The 20,892-nt window shown below is 38.4% G+C and overlaps 1 protein-coding gene across 1 annotated transcript in view; it reads right to left on the bottom strand.

The window, feature by feature from the left end:
* Positions 1-739: 739 nt before the first annotated feature.
* Positions 740-20,892, bottom strand: part of LOC117258405 (dihydropyridine-sensitive L-type skeletal muscle calcium channel subunit alpha-1-like) — a 28,162-nt gene continuing 8,009 nt past the window's right edge. Inside the window, exons 13-45 of the mRNA XM_033629289.2 lie at positions 20,708-20,828; positions 19,427-19,541; positions 19,234-19,333; positions 19,071-19,140; positions 18,564-18,696; positions 18,334-18,463; positions 18,190-18,249; positions 16,923-17,029; positions 16,704-16,791; positions 14,872-14,979; positions 14,700-14,752; positions 14,463-14,609; positions 13,987-14,188; positions 13,707-13,865; positions 11,856-11,966; positions 11,684-11,767; positions 10,933-10,980; positions 9,546-9,572; positions 9,331-9,456; positions 9,178-9,243; positions 8,960-9,051; positions 8,709-8,868; positions 8,465-8,592; positions 8,249-8,345; positions 7,234-7,336; positions 7,046-7,147; positions 6,819-6,952; positions 2,855-2,980; positions 2,510-2,718; positions 2,348-2,412; positions 2,018-2,064; positions 1,879-1,932; positions 740-1,328 (exon numbers count right to left, since the gene is read on the bottom strand). Of these exons, the coding sequence (XP_033485180.2) occupies positions 1,011-1,328; positions 1,879-1,932; positions 2,018-2,064; positions 2,348-2,412; positions 2,510-2,718; positions 2,855-2,980; positions 6,819-6,952; positions 7,046-7,147; positions 7,234-7,336; positions 8,249-8,345; positions 8,465-8,592; positions 8,709-8,868; positions 8,960-9,051; positions 9,178-9,243; positions 9,331-9,456; positions 9,546-9,572; positions 10,933-10,980; positions 11,684-11,767; positions 11,856-11,966; positions 13,707-13,865; positions 13,987-14,188; positions 14,463-14,609; positions 14,700-14,752; positions 14,872-14,979; positions 16,704-16,791; positions 16,923-17,029; positions 18,190-18,249; positions 18,334-18,463; positions 18,564-18,696; positions 19,071-19,140; positions 19,234-19,333; positions 19,427-19,541; positions 20,708-20,828 (3,690 nt within the window). The 3' untranslated portion in view covers positions 740-1,010. The remainder of the gene's footprint in view (positions 1,329-1,878; positions 1,933-2,017; positions 2,065-2,347; positions 2,413-2,509; positions 2,719-2,854; positions 2,981-6,818; positions 6,953-7,045; positions 7,148-7,233; positions 7,337-8,248; positions 8,346-8,464; positions 8,593-8,708; positions 8,869-8,959; positions 9,052-9,177; positions 9,244-9,330; positions 9,457-9,545; positions 9,573-10,932; positions 10,981-11,683; positions 11,768-11,855; positions 11,967-13,706; positions 13,866-13,986; positions 14,189-14,462; positions 14,610-14,699; positions 14,753-14,871; positions 14,980-16,703; positions 16,792-16,922; positions 17,030-18,189; positions 18,250-18,333; positions 18,464-18,563; positions 18,697-19,070; positions 19,141-19,233; positions 19,334-19,426; positions 19,542-20,707; positions 20,829-20,892) is intronic.

Here is a 20,892-nt window from a genome sequence, read left to right as displayed (position 1 = left end):
CAGTAAGCCCCAGTGAGCTGTAAAGCTAAATCCACCATACTCCAGGTATGCTGAAGATACATTATCTGTACGGGTCAAACTTCATGTCCTTAACTCAAAGGTTTCACATATTTATGTAAATGAAAAACACTTAATATCTGTAGCAGTAGAGTGACTTGGGAAAAAACATACTCCCTGACTACAGCATGGCTGTATATCGACAAATACTTCAATACAGCCAAAACTTTTGGACAGTTAATAAGAGATTAAATGTACCTCTGTGTCCAAAATAAAAAAAAAAATTCCTCTGGAAAAACTGCGGACACCAACTGCACATAAGAGCAGTGGTGAGCAGGAGAAAACTCAGTAATAAAAGGTTGAAATACAGCAAGTACCAACTGATCAGAGGACGCTGATTTATCAACAAAGAAAAAATGCTCAAACTTGCATCGTAATAGTTACACCAGAGCCCTTTAAAAAAAACATGAACTGAATACTCAGTTGAACTTTTCTGGGCCTGGGTGAACAGAAACTCACGTCTTCGTTTCTTCAAAGTCTTTTCCCACTTTCCTCCTGCAGCACCCTAATTTCGGCTGCATGCTCCCTGTATCCAGTAAGTTATTTTAGTCGTCAGTCACCACTATCCTACCTCCCTCAGTGAGGCTTCAGTAAGACACTCAGCTCACTCACGTTTGTCCCATAAGTCATTTGGAATGGATAACGTCCACAAACGCAACAAAGAAAGAAGTGCGTCAATCTGTTTGCTCTGAGATGAGTTAGTATTTTTTATTACCTTCAATAAATCTGAAAATTAAGATGTTTCATCATCAGATTATATTGTTTCTTTTTGGTTAAGATTCAACCACACTTGACAACATGTTAAACCTGAGCCAACCTGCCTTTAGGCCTTGAGCCAGGCTAGTAGATTCAGAGTGTCACAGGGGCAGCAAGCTCAGTAAAGTGAGGTGAGGTGGAGCCACCTGCAAGTGTAAAAAATCACAAGATAACCACGTAAACTCAAGTGACATCCTCTAAACGTTGGAGCCGGCCTCAGCTGGCTTCTGTACGGAGGGAACTGAGGGGATTGGACGTCTCTTTCTCCTCACTGCCGGATCTGGCTGGTCTGTTTCCTGTGCTGCCACAGCAGGGGCAGGAGGAGAAGGAGGGACGGGGATGGGGCGTCTCTTTTTGACAGAAGTGGTGCTGGCGGCACGTTCGCTGAGGATGCCCTGAGCTACGCTTTCCATGTCATCCACAGTTGTGCGCATGGCATCAGCCATCTCTTGCTTAGCCACAGAGACAAAGCGGGGGTCTTCGGCCAGAGTGCCCAGACCGCCCTGCACGAGAGCCTGGAAAAGAAAACATCATGCTTACGTATGGTAACATCTTATTATTATTATTACTGGTAATGCATCAACCATAATGCAGCTAAGTTATATTTTTTTTATGCAACAATTTCATTTTAAATAATGTTAGTGGTAATGTGATACTTTAATGAGCCCTGCAGATGAAGGCATGCAGGCTCAGCTACAGATCAACATCCATGACGCACAGTGAGTATCTTTCTAAAGGAAACCCAGCCTGGAATTTTAATGAAATATTTTGATAACACTTCACAGCTCAGCTTTGATTCATGCGAGAAGTCTTTTTTCACACTGAATACTGATGAGGTTTTCTAAAGAAATGTATTTAGTCTGTAAATAATTACTGTGATTTATGGAGTTTTTCTTAATCTGCCCTAGACCCAGATAAAACTCACTGGGTGTAAGATCTAAAACAGAATTTCAGCAATCCACAGTCCCAGCCAAATAAAAAATAAACCTTAACCGGAACATCTCCTGCTGATGGAGGGGGTGATTAGTGAGTGAGGCGGACAGTCAGAGATCCTTTCTCACTTACCTCGTGGATGAGCTGATCAGCTGCGGTACGGTCATAGTCAGGTTCATAAGGGAACTGTAAAGACAAGATATGCATCTGTAGTTTGTCCATATAAGCTGTTTATCATTATCAACACTGTCAGCCTTGGTTAAACTGGTACCTGTGTTCTGTCTGTTCTCACTGTGAAGTTCCAGGAGCGCATGTTGTCTAAACACGGGAGAAGAAAGAAAAACATAAGTCATTTTGAGGAACTGAAAAATCCATGCCTTTTTTCTTTCTGTACAGTTCCTAGTTATTAGCCAGATATAATTCAACCAGTATTTGCTGATCCTGAATTCTATATTTTGGCCCATGTAACAAGTTTGCAGCATCATATACTTTCAGTGTGTTTGGGCCTTTAGTCTTTAATTATCATGCTGTTTGTATTTGTAGTCTTACTATCTGCTTGTCGGTCTAAGTTTGATTGTTATCCAAAGACTTGTTGACTTACCTGGCTCAGCATCCTCACTGGGGTTGTAAAACTCTTCAGGTGTACCTTCTCTTTCAAATGAAAATCTGAAAGACAACAAAAAAATGTCACCCATCAGACATATTCACCCTGAGCGCATGTCACTTGGTCTCCTCAATAGATGGGAGTGTGTTTGGTGCTCACTCTGCAAAGGCGTTGTTGTTAGTGTTGCTTTTTGGTGCACTTGTGGGGAAAAATTCAGTAGTGGGCTCCAAGGCACCAGAGTCTGGTGGAGACTCAGACTGGCTCTCTGAGAACTTAAGTGGCCGCTGGTTGGTCATCTGCTGGGGCTGAGCGTCGACAGGCTCAGCAGAGTAAGCTTCCCCCCGGTTACCAAACAGACCGTGCATACGCTGGAAATACAGGCAAGACAAGCACACATGCAGGGGTATTGTTTATTGGTGTACACGATAAATTGACCAGTTACTCTGAACACGCTGTATTGTACATGTTTATCTGTTCTACCAAGTTGCAGTCAGTGTTTCTCACCTGGTGGGGAGCCTCTTCCCCAGCCTCCTCCATAGCTCTGTCCATCTCTTCCTCATTCTGCAGGTCTCCTGAAATGGCCCTATGCATCTCTGGAGCCACCTCTTCATCTATACTCCTCAGGCCCGCCTAGAAAAACATAGATGATGTGCAAAAATGGAGAAGCAATGAGAAGCAGAAGAGGAAAGACGATGTTGATTGTTGATGTAAGAAAAGCAAGATCTGTTAAATGCAGGGTTAAGGTGCATTTAAAAAAAGTCATGCACAAAAAAGTCATAGTATAGTATGCCAAAAACTATTTCAAATGTCATGAAACATGCCATAGAGTGCCACACAAAATTTAATATAGTAATAGTATGTCACAAAAAATCCATTAAAAAGTGGGACGACTATATCACAACAAATGTCATGGAATAGTGTGCCATAAAAAAAATTCACAAGAACATCATAAATAATGTCATAGTATAGTTGTGCATTGAAAAATATTTTTAAAATATTTAACAAAAATGTCATCGAGAAGCCATACTATAGTATTGCACAGAAAAGTCATAGTATAGTATGCCAATGAAAAAATCCATAAAAAAGTCATAGTATAGTATGTCACAAAAGAATTCATAAAAAAGTCATACACTGCCTGGCCAAAAAAAAAAGTCGCCACCTGGATTTAACTAAGCAAATAGGTACGAGCCTCCTATTGGATAATTACTGCATGGGCGATTATCTTTCAGCTGGCAACAAGTTATTTAACCCCAACTGGTGCAATGAGTTGCTTCTCATTTCCTAAACAACCATGTCGAAAGACACATCCCGTGGTCGTGGAAAAGATGTTAGTCTGTTTGAGAAGGGTCAAATCATTGGCATGCATCAAGCAGAGAAAACATCTAAGGAGATTGCAGAAACTACTAAAATTGGGTTAAGAACTGTCCAACGCATTATTAAAAACTGGAAGGATAGTGGGGACCCATCGTCTTCGAGGAAGAAATGTGGCCGGAAAAAAATCCTCAATGATCATAATCGGCGATCACTTAAACGTTTGGTGAGATCAAATCGAAGAAAAACAACAGTAGAACTATGGTTAATAGTGAAAGTAAGAGCATTTCCACACGCACAATGCGAAAGGAACTCAAGGGATTGGGACTGAACAGCTGTGTAGCCTTAAGAAAACCACTAATCAGTGAGGCTAACCGAAAAAAAGGCTTCAATTTGCTAGGGAGCATAAAGATTGGACTCTGGAGCAATGGAAGAAGGTCATGTGGTCTGATGAGTCCAGATTTACCCTGTTCCAGAGTGATGGGCGCATCAGGGTAAGAAGAGAGGCAGATGAAGTGATGCACCCATCATGCCTAGTGCCTACTGTACAAGCCTGTGGGGGCAGTGTTATGATCTGGGGTTGCTGCAGTTGGTCAGGTCTAGGTTCAGCAACAGTATGTGCTCAAAGAATGAGGTCAGCTGACTACCTGAATATACTGAATGACCAGGTTATTCCATCAATGGATTTTTTCTTCCCTGATGGCACGGGCATATTCCAAGATGACAATGCCAGGATTCATTGGGCTCAAATTGTGAAAGACTGGTTCAGGGAGCATGAGACATCATTTTCACACATGGATTGGCCACCACAGAGTCCAGACCTTAACCCCATTGAGAATCTTTGGGATGTGCTGGAGAAGGCTTTGCGCAGCGGTCAGACTCTACCATCATCAATGCAAGATCTTGGTGAAAAATTAATGCAACACTGGATGGAAATAAATCTTGTGACATTGCAGAAGCTTATCGAAACAATGCCACAGCGAATACGTGCCGTAATCAAAGCTAAAGGCGGTCCAACGAAATATTAGAGTGTATGACCTTTTTTTTTTGGTGGTGACTTTTTTTTTTGGCCAGGCAGTGTAGTATAGTATGTCAAAAAAATTTCGTAAAAAGTCATAGTATAGTATGTCATAAAAATATCATCAAAACAGTCATAGTATAGTATGTCACAAAAGAATTCATAAAAAAGTCATAGTATAGTATGTCACAAAAGAATTCATAAAAAAGTCATAGTATAGTATGTCAAAAAAAATTCGTAAAAAGTCATAGTATAGTATGCCAAAAAAAAAGTCATAGTATAGTATGTCATAAAAACATAAAAAAGTCATAGTATAGTATGCCAAAAAAAAGTCATAGTATAGTATGTCATAAAAACATAAAAAGTCATAGTATAGTATGCCAAAAAAAAGTCATAGTATAGTATGTCATAAAAATATCATCAAAAAAGTCATAGTATAGTATGTCATAAAAACATAAAAAAGTCATAGTATATTATGCCAAAAAAAAAGTCATAGTATAGTATGTCATAAAAACATAAAAAAGTCATAGTATAGTATGCCAAAAAAAAGTCATAGTATAGTATGTCATAAAAATATCAAAAAAGTCATAGTATAGTATGTCATTAAAAAAATAATTAAAAAGTCATAGTATAGTATGTCATAAAAATATCATCAAAAATGTCATAGTATAGTATGTCATAAAAATTGATAAAAAAAAGTCATAGTATAGTATGTCATAAAAAAAATTGATTAAAAAAAAGTCATAGTATAGAATGTCATAAAAAATGATAAAAAAAGTCATAGTATAGTATGTCATACAAAAAATTGATTAAAAAAAAGTCATAGTATAGTATGTCATAAAAAAAATTGATTAAAAAAAAGTCATAGTATAGTATGTCATAAAAAATGATAAAAAAAAGTCATAGTATAGTATGTCATAAAAATATCAAAAAAGTCATAGTATAGTATGCCAAAAAAAAAGTCATAGTATAGTATGTCATAAAAATATCAAAAAAGTCATAGTATAGTATGTCATTAAAAAAATAATTAAAAAGTCATAGTATAGTATGTCATAAAAACATAAAAAAGTCATAGTATAGTATGTAAAAAAAAAAGTCATAGTATAGTATGTCATAAAAATATCATCAAAAATGTCATAGTATAGTATGTCATAAAAATTGATAAAAAAAAGTCATAGTATAGTATGTCATAAAAAAAATTGATTAAAAAAAAGTCATAGTATAGAATGTCATAAAAAATGATAAAAAAAGTCATAGTATAGTATGTCATACAAAAAATTGATTAAAAAAAAGTCATAGTATAGTATGTCATAAAAAAATTGATTAAAAAAAAGTCATAGTATAGTATGTCATAAAAAATGATAAAAAAAAGTCATAATGTAGTATGTCATAAAAATATCATAAAAAGTCATGGTATAGTATGTCATTAAAAAAAATCATTAAAAAGTCATAGTATAGTATGTCAATAAAAAATGTACAAAACTTAATAGTATAGTATGTCGTAAAAATATCATAAAAAGTCGTGGTATAGTATGTCATTAAAAAAAATCATTAAAAAGTCATAGTATAGTATGTCATAAAAAATGATAAAAAAAAGTCATAGTATAGTATGTCATTAAAAAAATCATTAAAAAGTAATATGTCATAAAGATATCATCAAAAAAGTCATAGTAAAGTTTGTCATGAAAAATGCAATAAAGCGTCGTAGTATATTTTGTCCAAAAATGTGTTATGAAAGTCATAGTAAAGTGGATCACAAAACTGTCACTGATTTGAAAAAAAGGTCAATTCGGTATGTAATAAAAATGTAAAAGTATAGTACGTTAGAAAATGTGATTAAAAAAGTCATAGTATAGAATTTTATAAAAACGTAATTAAAAAGTTTTTGTATAGTTTTAATAATGTGATAACAAGTCATAGTGTAGTATGTGATGAAAATGTGATGTAAAAAAAAAAGTCTAATGTAAAATGTGATGTAAAAAAAAGTCTAATGTAAAAAAAAAAGGTTATAGTATACTATGTCATAAAATGTGTTTAAAAAGTCCTGGTATAGTTATACTTTTTTTCAGGGCAGTTATTGTCTGACATTTTTAACATTGTAATATTGATGTGATTTTTGACCACGTGGTGACCGCTCACCTGGATCTCTGGGCCTGAGGAACTCTTCTTTGAGGGCCGGTAGCCATAGTACTCCTCCTGACGCTTCAGGAACTTACGGAAATGGTCCTGTAGCAGGAAGGTGGAGTAGAACTTCCCCACGGTCACCTCATCATCTGTAACCAGAGTCACAGTGCTGTCAGTGTTAGAAACTCTGATTATTCTGGAGAGTGAAATCTAACTATTTCTGTTTATGTTGATAGACTCACCTCCTATTGGGGGGATGACCTGGTCCAACAGTTTCATACTGGTGCGTTTCCAGATTGACTTTATAATGGCTCTCAGCTCCTCATTGGCCTGCTCAAAGTTACCTGTTCAGAACATAAAACATTTAATGGGACTACTGTGTGAACATCAAATTAAAGAAAACACATGTACAATTTTTGATGCTCTGTACCTTCTGTTTTGATCTTGAGTGCAGTTCTGACCAGAGCAAACAGGGTGGCATTGAAGGTGACGGTGCCATCACTGTTCAGAGGCATGTTCATGCCAACCAAACGCTGCAGACAGGAAGATGACAGAATTTGGGCACCAGAAAGAAACAGAAACACAATACACTTTTTTACGGTATTATTTTTTATTAATTTTACTTTTTGTAGTTTTATTAACCCCCCTTAATTCAACATATTTACTAACATCATGAGAAGTGCAAACATGAAACACTTTTTCAAGTTGCTACTACTCTACTAGCCCATTTTTAAATGGTCCATTATTCCGCTTTATCATTAATACTTCAAGATAATTCACTTTAACTTTTTTTTTTCTTTTACCAAAAAAAGTTATTTTAGCATACCGTTGACCTTGTAATTTTTGTTGGTAAATCTGACATTCACAAATTTAAATGAATGAAATCTAAAAATATTATAATATAACCTAATCTTTTCTAAAACATCCAAAAGTACACATGTTCAGCATTAATGGCTGATTTGGGATATTCAAAATGTCATGTCCTTCTTCCTGTGTATCGTGTCTTTGTATGTGACTATAGTACAATGTCCATCTACAGTGATTTCATTGCACAGTATCATTAAAGGGAAACTTTGCCTATTCAACCAGCTCTATGTCATCACAGTGTGTGCAGTGTGTGCAGATAATCAGTATTAAGCTTGCTCCTGTGTCACGAGCATCTGGAAATCTCCACCCACCTGCTGACAAAAGTCAGCTGAGTGATGTGAAACACTATTTCGTCCACCAGAAAATGAGTGGGGGAGTTTTGAGCGCTCACAGCATGGGGGAGAAGCCAAACATAGCTCATCTGCACATAGTGTGATAACACAGAGCTGGTTGAAAATCAGCAACGCTTCCTGTTAATGTTATAATTCATACATAAAACCCTTCTAACTGCCTGTCTGATGAGTTATGTTCTCCCACCACATGGCCTTTGACCCTGTTTATAACTGTACTGTATGTACCTTGCATGCAGCTCGATGAGGACAGAACTTGCCAAAGCCCAGTGGAGGCTGGATGCGTCGCAGCAGCGTCACCACGTCCAGATGTTTAATTCTCCCCCTGTTTGATCAGAGAAACACCTCATGTTCATGTTCAGAACCTGAATTTGATCTTGTTCTTGGGTTGACTGAGCATAAATAATTTAAGGGTAAGGTTTTGTGAGAGGTGTTCAGGCTTACGTGGCTTCAGGGTCATATTCAGCCCAGATCTTCTTAAACTCATCCAGATGGTGTGGACCAAGAAGAGACCAATCACGGGTCAAGTAGTCAAAGTTGTCCATGATGACAGCTACGAACAGGTTGAGGATCTGAAGTGGGAAGAAAAAAGAAACTTACTGAGACAGTTTAACATTTCAGCATAAAATAATTGCTGAAATACAGATACGAATGCAGTTAAAAGAATTGACTTTCTGCTGCTGCTCACCAGGAAGGCACAGAGACAGTAGAAGCTGAGGAAGTAGAAGACAGCGAAGTTGGACCCGCAGGTGTACTCCTCTCCTGGCAGGAAGTCAGACTTGGGGTCGCACTTCTTTCCATACATGGAAGCCATCATGACTTCCTGCCAAGCCTCTCCAGTAGCACACCTGAACACATATACAACAGTGAGATCTTGGCTCAGTTTTAACATTGCAACCAATGAGCTTTTAACCAATGATCCTGGTTTAGAAGACTCACCGGAATAACATCAGAACAGCCTGAGGGAATGTCTGGAAGTTGTTGTTGCGGTTGATTTGAGACCCATCCACTAGGGCTACCTTTCCAAAGATCTGAGGGGTTGTTACAATCCCAGTCAAAATTGGTACAAATACACTTAGGAATTTAATCAGACACATATTAACAATCTACAGAGGTTTACAATGTTTCCCAGAAAAAAAAACTTAAGAGTTGAGTACCTGCATCCCGATGACAGCGTAGATAAAGAAAAGCATCACGATGAGCAAAGCTACATGAGGGAGAGCCTGTGGACACAAACACTTAGGTCACTAAAAGCATGTTGAAGATGGAGATAAAAAATTGACAGTGATGATGACTACAGTGGGACAGACCTGGAAGGACTTGATGAAGGTCCACAGCAGGTTACGGATGCCCTCCGAACGGTTCAGCAGCTTGACTAGACGCATGACACGGAAGAGTCGGAAGAACGTGATGGAAACGGAGGCATTTTCAGAAGCCTACGAACAAAAAAAGTGGAGGATTTTAGGAGGAGAAAACATAAAGAAAAAAAAAACATTACTGGGTTTTAATTTTAGTCTAGGCTTACCGCAATCGCTTGCATAGGATTTGTCTCCTGCACAAAACAGATGAAGAGATGATAAACTGTAGTTCCATGAATTATGTTTCAGAGAGGTATATCATTAATACAAGGCCTATAGCAGACATAGCACGGACCTGTTAACATTCTTAAAAGGACAGTTCACCCCCAAATCAAAATATATATTTCTTCCTCTTACCTTTAGTGCTATTCATCAGTCTTAATTGTTTTGGTGTGAATTGCTGAGTGTTAGAGATATCAGCCGTAGACATGTCTGCCTTCTCTCCAATATAATGGAACTAGATTGCACTCAGCTTGAGGTGCTCAAAGTGCCGAATGTTTTTTTTTTTTAGAAAACTCAGCAGCAATGTCTCTTTCAAGAAACCATGACCCAGTTGCTCAAGGTAATCCACAGACGTTGTTGTGAGCAGTTTCATGCTCAACAGCCAACCGTATCATCGCGCAGAAGGAAGCGTGCATCTACTCATGGATGAGAGAGGTTGTGACAGCATGAGAAATAAACATTAATGGTGTCCTCTCTGGCTGAGCTGTAGCATTAGCTAGCTCAGTGGTGCTAGGTGAGCTAGCAGTAGATGCACGCTTCCTTCTGTGCAGTGATATGGTTGGTGGGTGTAGTCAGATGGAAAAAAAAAGTTCCTACATGAAACTGCTCACAACAAGGTCTGCGAATTATCTTGAGTTACCAGGTCGTGATTTCTGGAGAGAGACATTGCTGTTGAGTTTTTCAAATGTATTTTTTTGCCGCTTTACCACAAGCCGAGTGCCATCTAGTTCCATTATATTCAAAAGAAGGCAGATGTCTCTATGGCCAATACATCCAGCATTTGGCAACTCACACCAAAACAATCTATACTGATAAATAGCACTACAGGTAAGAGGAAAAACATGTATTTTTTTATTTTGCAGTGAACTGTCCCTTTAAAGGTATGATTTATAATCACAAATCATGGTTAATATTAGAGACAACGTTTCCACCTTTGATGTTACAAAGCTTCCAGGTCTTAGTTGCTAAAAATCAGAAGAACTGACATTTGTAACTCATGCAAAATAAACTATATACACACACTTTATTGTCAAGATATTAACAGGTTTCAGTGAGTCCAGCCACCATTAACACTTTCTGTGCCAATATGTTCAGCGTTGAGGCCGGTGTATAAACTATTAGAGCCATATTGGAACACAACAAACATATCAGGTCTTATCTTACATTTGCTCTGCAAGATAAGACAGACAATAGAAACACAGATATTTTATCAGCAGTTTGAGTCACAGACAGTTTAGTCCAGTAGTACTACAGTTTAGTAGAGAACATAGTGGAGTGCTCACACAGCAAGGCTCATGCAGCAGTGCAGTGCAGTGAAGATCAGATATTTACAGCACAGCCATGGAGACAGTACAGTCCTCCACTGGCGGCCAGGGCGGTCTGTGGAGGATAGACAGGTGAGGAGTGAGGTGTGTGGAGGACAGAGGGGTTGAGAGGGAAAATAAGCAAAAAAAGAAGAGAAGGAAATGGGGGGATAGGAGATAAAGAAGAAACAGGAGAAGATGTGAAATTGGATGGAGAAAACAGACACAAGCTTGTGTTTGTGAATGAAAAAGGTGAAAACAATCCAGTGCAATAGTGGAAAGAAAAAACAGTGACTGGGCAGAAAGAAACGCATAACCACATAAAAAAAACACTAAAATCCTTCACTGATAATGTGCTCTTTTTAACTTTAAGTGCTCAGACAACACACAAACATCAAATCACTGACAATACTGTAATGGATAATTGTGGGAATAATGGAAAATGTGGTGGTTTGATGATGGAAATGGGGATGGGGATGGGGATGCTTCTAAGGTTGCACAAGGCACTGAGATGTGGGGTAGAAATAGCCAACCACACTACTGACCACTTCCTGAGAGCTAGTTCTGCTGGCACCAATCAGCTGTTGGGCCACAATAATATGCTTTGGTGTCAGAGCAAATAAATACATTCAGTCATTAAAAACCAAATCACACTATTGACCAGGAACATCTCATTAAGACAACTCTAGGGACTTTCATATGCAGCACCTGCAGTATCTGAAATCTGTGGAATTCTTCAGAGTAGTTTAGAAAATAGAAGCTCTATCATTCATACTCACATCAACTTCACTCAGGATGACGTCAACAACGCTACCGACGACAATGATGAAGTCAAACACGTTCCAAGGGTCTCCAAAGTAGCCCTGCACAGACAGATAACAGCATTTTTGTCACAGTGGAACACTGAATTGGGTGGATAACCATTTGAACCACAAAGTGTGAAGTCGTTACCCTCGCTTTGAAGGCCATCAGCTTGAGAATCATCTCCACAGTGAAGAGCACGGTGAAGATCAAGTTCAGAGTGTCTGATAGTTTGGTCACATGGTCCGACTGGTTACAGTGCTGTTCAAAGTGGAAAACAAATAATCTCAGTTTGTTACACACTATTAATCTGATGTAATATTATTACAAAGTACAGTTTTACTGAAGATTATTACAGAAAACTTAAAGTCAGTGTTACCATTAGAGTAATACACTGGCCCATTAGTTTTTCGCTATATTACATTAAAGATATACTCTGCAGGATGATCCTTCAAAACAATGTATAGACACCTACAAAAGCAGTCCCTCTCAATCATCACTTATGATTCACTAGAAGTGTGTAGCAGTTTATTTATCTGCAGAGACTCTGCCTTATGCCTGTATTTTCTTATTTTCTTCTCAGTTCAGGACATTTATGGGCGTGTAGCCCCCAGCGTAAAACAGTGTGCAGGTGAAGTCGGGACTTTATAAAAAGGTAGCAATCAGGGAGTAGCAATAGGCATCCAAGAGGAAGCTATGAAAATTGTGGACAGAGCGCTGAAAAAATGCAATGACAGTGAAGTGAAAAGCCAAGTAGACAAAGTAGACAAAGATTCACTCCAAAACTAGAGTGAATCTGTGGTTAGCTTTTACTTTTGCTAGGGAGCACTGAAGAAGAGGATGAAGAGTGACATGGAGTTGGCCTGTTTTCTGTTGGACAGGTGGGTGCTTGCATTTACTAAAGTATCAGCTTTCCCATAACAACAAATGTACCCTTCCTACAATAGTAGCTTGCAGCATATGTACAAGCATTGTAGTGAGGATGGCCAAGTTTGAGGTTTTGTTTACAGACAGTAACCAACAATTGCTGCATAGTACACCTTTAAATATTTATGACTGAACAAGCAACATCAGAGATATAAATACATCTTTAGCAGAGCTGCAACGATTAGTAAAGTGAATACGTTTGGGCTGTGGACAAAACAAGACATTTGAGGATGTTATCTTTGGCTTCGGGAAACACTGGTCAACATTTTTCACCATTTCTTATTATTATATTATGGATCAAACAACTAATCGATTAGTTAATAACAAAAATTAACTTCAGATTAGCAGACAATCATTAGTTGCAGCTCTAATGTTTAGGCTCTTGTCAATGTTAACAGAGGATCCTCTATTATAGTTGCCAGTTGAGTGTGCAGTTCATAGTAATAGAGCTACTACCCCAAACAGTTGTGGTTATTTTTTTTTTAATCCAATTATGGGTTCATCTTCCTGTTGCCAGCACCTCCAGTTATAAAGTACATGCTGTAAATCTTTTTGGTGAGTACCATGTGTTCATAAAAAAAAAGAAATGATGGCAAAAAATAAGATGCAAGTGGTAATAAAACTGAATTAGCCTTTGATAATAAATCAGGTCTATAGTAAAACTTTATAAATCAGCCCTCCTCCTCTCCTCTCATTGTATTGTCTGGTCCTCTCTTCCCATAGTTACATAAACAATGTTATTGTCATTAAAATTTACAAGCAAAGTTGCTCTTAATTAACTGACGAAGAATATGTGGGGCACCCTGAATTAATGCGCTCCTAATCCCTGCAATATTAATTAGTCTGGAACTTCTCTGGACAGTTGTAATGTCCCATATTTTAAATCCAGTTTCAAAGTTTCCACTTTTCTCATTAATTAAATGCAGTAACAAACACTGAACTCTTCAGATTTTGACACCAAAATACTTAAAAAAGCATCTAGAGACACTGAACATTGACACTGAATATTGTGTATCAGCAGCCTCATTATAATATCAATGCTTTTAGTTTGCAACATGACCTTAATTTACATACCTGCATCCCCAGACACAAGGTGTTGAGCATAATCAGGAAGAACATGAGGTATTCAAAGTAGCAGGAGGTGACAATGTACCACACTCTGTACTGGTAGGGGTTTTTGGGGATGTAGCACCTCAGAGGTCGGGCCTTCAGGGCGTACTGCACACACTGGCGCTGAAGGGGAGGCAGAAGGTGGGTTAAAAGAAAAAATAATGAGACACTTGAGTAAAATGTTTAAGATTTTACAGGAAAAGATCTCATGTTTCTGTTTGATCTCTAAGGTGTTTCAGCGTACCTGGTTCTTGTCCAGCTCACAGTCCTTATACTCCTCCTCGCCCTGCTCCTGGAAAGTGACAATGACAAAGCCCACAAAGATGTTCATCATGAAGAAGGCAATGAGGATGATGTAGATGATGAAGAAGATGGACACATCCACGCGGTTATTGAAGACGGGGCCCTTGTCTTCTTGGTCTGAATCGATGGCTCTGTATAACAGCCTGGAAACAAACGGAGTGATGGTGAGAGATGAGGGGAAATTGGCAGGACACAGATCAAAGATAATCAATACCACAAGACTAATTTGTATGGATGAAATGTATGATTCAGTGAATTAAAAAAGGATTTATTGCTCCTACTACCATCTCTGGCTCCAGGAAATGGAATTACTTCCAACTCAATATCCATGTAATAAGATCTTCTGTCTTCTAACTCAATCAAACTGATAGGATCAGAAAAAGAAATTCATCAAATCAAAATTTATGCTGTGCTTACTTTGGCCAGCCCTCAAATGTGGAGACAGTGAAGAGAGCCAGCATGCCATAGAGCACATTGTCAAAGTTGAAGTCACTGTTGAGCCATTCTCTCTTAGCCAACACTTCGTCTTGGAGGGAATTCTCTATGTGCTTCACGAAGAATCCACTGAGAACAAACACAGACAACAGTCACTCAGATGTGGCATTACAGTTTTAATAGATTAAATCTACGACGTGTGAAAGGTGTTTATCTTACTGGCATTCCTCCTCTGTCATTTTTGACCCGTCTGTGCAGCTGTAGAATTTACCCTGGGAGGGAAAGGATTAGTGACACATTTAATATGTAAGCAGCAAAGCATTTATATTTACAGAAGATAAATCTGGATATATGAGCTTTACAGTGTCAATACCATCTTTTAAAAAGTTACCTTGAAGAGCTGCACTCCTATACAGGCAAACATGAAATTCAGCAGCATGGTGACCAGGACGATGTTGCCGATGGTTTTGATGGCCACAAACACACATTGGACCACATGCTGTCATTGAAGACAAACAAAGACCACTTAATACTGTTAATACATGTGCTGTACTTTAAGGCTCAATGTGCAGGATTTAAGGGGATATACTGGCAGAACTGGGATATAATATGATACAATAAGTATGTTTTTTTAAGTGCATAATCACCTGAAAACAAGAATCATGCCATTAACTTAGAGTGAGCATTTTTAATCTACATATGGATCGGTTCCTCATCTACAGAGATTGCCATGTTGCACCACCATGTTTCTACAGAAGCCCAGAATGGACAAACCAAACACTGGCTCTAGATAGGGCCATTCACATTTTCGCTGTAGTTAGCCGCCCCTCTGGGATGACTGCATCAGACAAACACTGATTTTTTTTTTTTTTTTTTTTTTTTTTTTTTTAACCATGAAACTTCTTTATTCACTTTTCTTCCCGGGTTAAATCTGCGTGTCAGTTTGTTTTAAAAGCAAGAGACCTCTGTGGATAATTTGGCTCCTGGTAAAAAACTTCCTGAACATTAGGATGTTAAGTTATCAGAGAAAAAAATGAGCACACAATTGCAGGTGCTGGGCTAACGGCCATCTCTGACATGCTAAACAGCAATGGAGAAACACTGATTTGTAACTTAACTGCTTTATTCAGTGTTTTTACTGGTTTAAATCACCAGGTCCATTTGTTTTGGAGAGGAGGGGACCTCTGCAGATAATTTGGCTCCTGGTAAAAACCTGTCTAGATTAGATATCAGTTATTAGAGGAAAAAAGGTGAGGGCATAAAGCAGGTGCTGGGTGAACTGCCAGTCTGCAAGGTGCCAAACAGTGTAGCAGAAATACTGAATTATGACGTAAAACTGTTTTATTCTGTGTTTTTAATAGTTTTAATCACCTGGTCCCTTTGTTTTGGAGAGGAAGAGACATCTGCAGATAATTCGGCTTCCAGTTTCAGCTGGTTGCAATCACCAATCCTCTGTGACGCACCTCCAAATCTCTTTAAATCTTACACACTGCTCTTTTAAGCACTGTTGAACTTGTACTTTATTTTAGTATTTCCCTTTTAATCTACATTATGCCTGTGCTCCACTAAATACAGTTGAAGGAAATATTGTAATTTCCTTACTTTTAACACATAATTACTAGTAAGTTTTCAGGTAAAGAATTTACATAAAACATTAGATAATCTTACAAAATATAATGCATTGCTAAAGAGACCAGTGGTTTCCAAGCTTATTTCTTCATGAACATTTACAAAAAAGCAGTGTCCGGTATGATCCTGTCACGTTTCAAATGTCTGCCCCAGGACCAAAGAGGCCAAAGTGTGTAATGGTTCACAAAAATGACAAAGAGGGGCCCGACTCCTTGGTTTGGAACAAACTGCATCTAAAGTAGGTTAACTCACTGCACCTCAACAAGCTGCAACAGTAAAATGCTGCTTATACATTCATAGATCAGTATCAACCATATCATAATGTCATATACAGATATATGTGTCACAGAGGCCTTTTTCTGCAGGACATGTACTTTTACTTTTGATACTTCAAGTGCATTTTGCTGATAATACTTTTGTAGTTTTATTTAGGTAGGATGTGACTTTAAATGGAAGCTTTTTACTTGTAATGGACTTCAAAATTTTTTATAATGTTTTTAATGTTTTTAATGTCATAGGTGGAAGAAGTACTTCCACCTATGGAAACGCAGACACATCCACAGGGGGAATTACTGTATTGTGCATGTGTTGTACCTTTAAGCCCTTGGCTCTATTGATGGCCCTGAGAGGCCTCAGCACCCTCAACACCCTGAGAATCTTCACCACAGAGATAGCGCTGGATCTGCAGACAACACATAACAAAAAGCAGTCTTTATATGTGCATCCGGGGAATACTAAAATTTGTTTTAGGAAAAGAAAAATAATATAGGGATAGGGATAATAGGGATGTTCTATATCAAAATGTTTACTCACTCCATCCCCATAGAAAGCAGAGAGACGCCGACCACAATCAGATCCAGGATGTTGAAGGAGTTACGGCAGAAGGACCCCTCGTGCATGAACGCTCCATAAACTGTCATCTGTCAGTCACACACATCAGAGTCAAACCCAGAATACTGAACCAACCAGATTTGTGTTTAAGCTTCTTTTTTTTTATAAGGACAAACATGTTGCACTGGATGTTAATGTTAAAATTAGGTGATCATTAGAGAATTCATTTGCATCCAGTTTGATGATCATTAAAAATACACTATGCAGGATTTTCCTACAAAACAATGTACAGACTCATACAGAGATAATCCCTCTCAGTCGGCACTTATGACCCACTTATAGTGTGTTGTGTATTTATCTGCAGAGACTCTGCCCTCTGCCTGTATTTTCTTATTTCTTTACTATTTTCTGTGCTTACGACGTTCATGGCCGTGAATGCTCACAGCGCTCAGATGAGGCTCAGGCGCTCAGGGTTTATAAGGACATACTTTTAAGTTTTTTTAAGGCAAAAATGCCCCAAAAAGCTTCTAAAATGAGAACATGTTTTTGGTCTTCTAAAAGATAAAACCAAAAATCTTTGGGGTTTGAACTGTTGGTCAAATAAAACAAGGTATTTGAAGTCGACGCCTCGGACTCTACGAAATTGAAATGGGCTTTTTTTTTTTTTTTTGCTGAGACTATATGATTAGTTCATTAATCAAGAAATTTATTATAGAGAGATTAACTGAAAATGAAAAACACTGCTAGGTGCAACTCTAATGTTGCAAATGCTGTAAATTCATTTGTACCAGTACTGACACGCAGATCACTAAGTTTAATGTTAGAAATTCAGCAGGGCAGTAACGAGTATCATTGCAAATTAACTAGGTTTACAGTGGTTCTTTCAGGTTCAGAATGTTTCTCAGTGGAACAAGACGTGCAAAGAAACCAGCCTCATCCATATTGGACATTCTTCTTCCCCACATAAAACAATTTCATTATTATGAAGAAGGATTCTGGTGTCCTGTCTTACTCATAATACTGTTGAAGCAGCTTTTTTCTCTGCCAAGAAATACATTAGATAATGAGTACTTCCGTTTTCTGTAAAATCTGGCACAAAATAATCACATTTAAACACAATATGTCAGAAAAAAAGATAATCACCATTAGAACAAAACATTAATATCTATATAAAGAACCACATCGGTCAAATCCAAATAAGGCAGAACATGAAATACACGTACACATGTAGACATATACAGCACATTACCTTTAGTACGATCTCAATGGTGAACACTGATGTGAAGACAATGTCAGCATAAGCCAAAATCTGGAGGAAAAACACAAAGGTTTGTTATCAAGTTTGTCCTTCTTTTAAAAATGTCCAGTATGTAGTGGTAGACCTGATGGTCACCTGGTTTCTGTAGGACTTGGGATCAATGGGGTCCTCAGCTGCCAGGGAGATGGAGGAGAGCAGGATGAACAAAAGGATCAAGTTGGTGAAGGAAGAGGCGTTGATGATCTTGTAGCACAGTTTACGGAACCTTGATATCAAGAAATTTGAAAAGAGATGCAGTCATCACTGAGTGGAACACTGAAATATAACCACTCTGCTGTTCTCAGGTTGGTACCACTGGTTCCTACTTGTTCTGAGGGCCAAAAATGAAAAAGGAGCTGGCTACAGGCAACGGAACGGCCTCTTCCTTCAGCTGCAGGTCAGCCATCGGTCGGGGCCGAGGGCTAATGGGGATTTCGGGCTCGACCTCCTCGTCATCACCTATCACGTTGAAGGAAACAGACAGAAAAACAAAGCAAAGATCCAGCAAATTAAATTAAACTAATATTTTTGGAAAATAGGAAATCTCTCTATACTATATCATGTTATAGACTTTATATGGTAGTCACAGGAGTAGTGTGAAAAAAGCCTAACTATAGACTGATATAAACTTGGCTCAGTCTAATAATAATAACGAGGGGTTACTATACTTAAACTGTAACATAGCCAAGAAAGCAGTGCTGTTAAACAGCCAGTGTAATCAATATGAACTCCTGCGACGGGTGACCTCCTTTTGCCACAGCTACATCGCTGAGAAATGTGAGAAGCTTAAGAGTTAGAGATGCAAGAAAAGTAGAGGTTTAGAAATGTGTTACCTGGGAAGTCAGCAGGTGGGAATGGATCTTTCACTTCATTGACATTGGACTCAAACTCGTCAATTTTGAGCTGAAGAAAAAACAAACATATTTTATTGCCACTTCTGCTCCTGATTCATTGCCAAAATTCAATATGTGATACGATACCAGAAACAACGCTAACCTTGGCTGTGGTGGGCATGCCCTCCATCTTGGCTCTCTGCTCTGCCAGTTTCTTGGCCATCCTCTCCCTCTCCTCATCAGTCTTTTCAGGCATCTTGGACCTGGAGGGTAAGAAAGAAAGGGAATGGAGTGGAGTTTAGTGATGAGAAGACTGAGCAGATATTCTGGCTTAGGTAAGGTATTCTTTTATTCACCTTAAAAGCTTTCTCCTTAACTTCTCCTCCGCCTTTTCTTTCTGAGCCGAAGTCAGACTTTCAGCCTCTGCCAGGTTGTCGACAGCGATGGCCAAAAATACATTTAGAAGGATATCTGATTGTGCAGAGTTTAGGTTTTTTCCCGGTTTTAAATGCTGCATTGCAATAAAGTGATGAGATTTTCTGAACTAACCAGACTGTTCTAGCTGTCCTATTATTTGCCTTAATCATTAAATCCACATTACTGATGATAGTCAACCCTACAATATTATCACAATACCAATGTTGAGGTGTTAGGTCTAAAATATTGTGATCTTCTCCACATCGCCCAGCCTTACGTTCTGTGTACAATTTTTCGCCATGGGGGTGGGTCAGTTGGTACTTTGGTACAGACTGAAATATCTAAACACCTACTGGAGGTATTATCATGAAATTCTGGGAAAAGACATGTATGGTCCCCACAGAATGTATCCTGCTGATTTTGGTGATCCCCTGACTTTTTCTCTGGTGCCAATATCAGGACAACATTTTTACGTATCCAATAAAACTGGGTGGATTGGTAAATTTAGTCTAAAAATTCATGGGTGCCAGATAATTTACCAAATACATCCTGCAAAACTAATGGTATTCCCATCAGCCTCAGCTGTACATTGTATTTAGTACTAATTAGCAAATGCTAGCAAGGTAACATGCTAATATAAGCCAGCAGCAAGCCTACAGACACTTATTCTGCGTTCTGAAGCACAGACTTTTTCTTTTACCTTCAGTGCACACTGCAGATGCCCTTATAGGGTGTGTACTGTTGCATGGAGTATGCACACAATCGAACATACTACTGCATTATAACATTGCACCCTGAAATTTGACACTCTTTCTCATATCTATTTGTCACACTTCACAGTGCAGTTGCTACTTTACAATGTATGTAATTCTATCTTTTAAGTTATAACTGCAGACACTGCCGATTGTGATTGATTTACTGATTATACTCATTGCGGCTTCCGTCAGCTGTCAAGAAGCTGTCATCTGTTTGGGGCTCAGTCAATGTGACTGCGCAGAGGATTGTGGGTCAGAATAGCCAGAGAAGCATGCTGGCTTGCGTTCTGTAAAATGTGGCTGGATACAGTAGGACATCCTGGTATTTTAAGCATACTGCATTCAACATAGCCTGAATGCTAAGTCTTTTTCTGGCATACTAAATATCATGGTAGTTTGCGTATTGGAATACACCATTATTTCTAGTAACACATCAATGACACCGTGAGTGTGTGAAAAGGATACAGTTTCCACAGACAAACAGGATGATAAAGTAGATGGCGACCAGGATGCCAGGAAAGTCAGGCCCTCCATGTGCCATGATGCCATCGTACATTACGGTGGTCCATTCCTCTCCTGTTAGGATCTGAGAGACAGAGATTTGTTTATGTCAAGTATGAAAGGATGAAGGATATACTGCTACTGTGAAT

Source organism: Epinephelus lanceolatus, chromosome 8 (genome assembly GCF_041903045.1).
Source record: "Epinephelus lanceolatus isolate andai-2023 chromosome 8, ASM4190304v1, whole genome shotgun sequence".
NCBI lineage: Eukaryota > Metazoa > Chordata > Actinopteri > Perciformes > Serranidae > Epinephelus > Epinephelus lanceolatus.
This window is presented reverse-complemented; position numbering and strand designations above follow the sequence as displayed.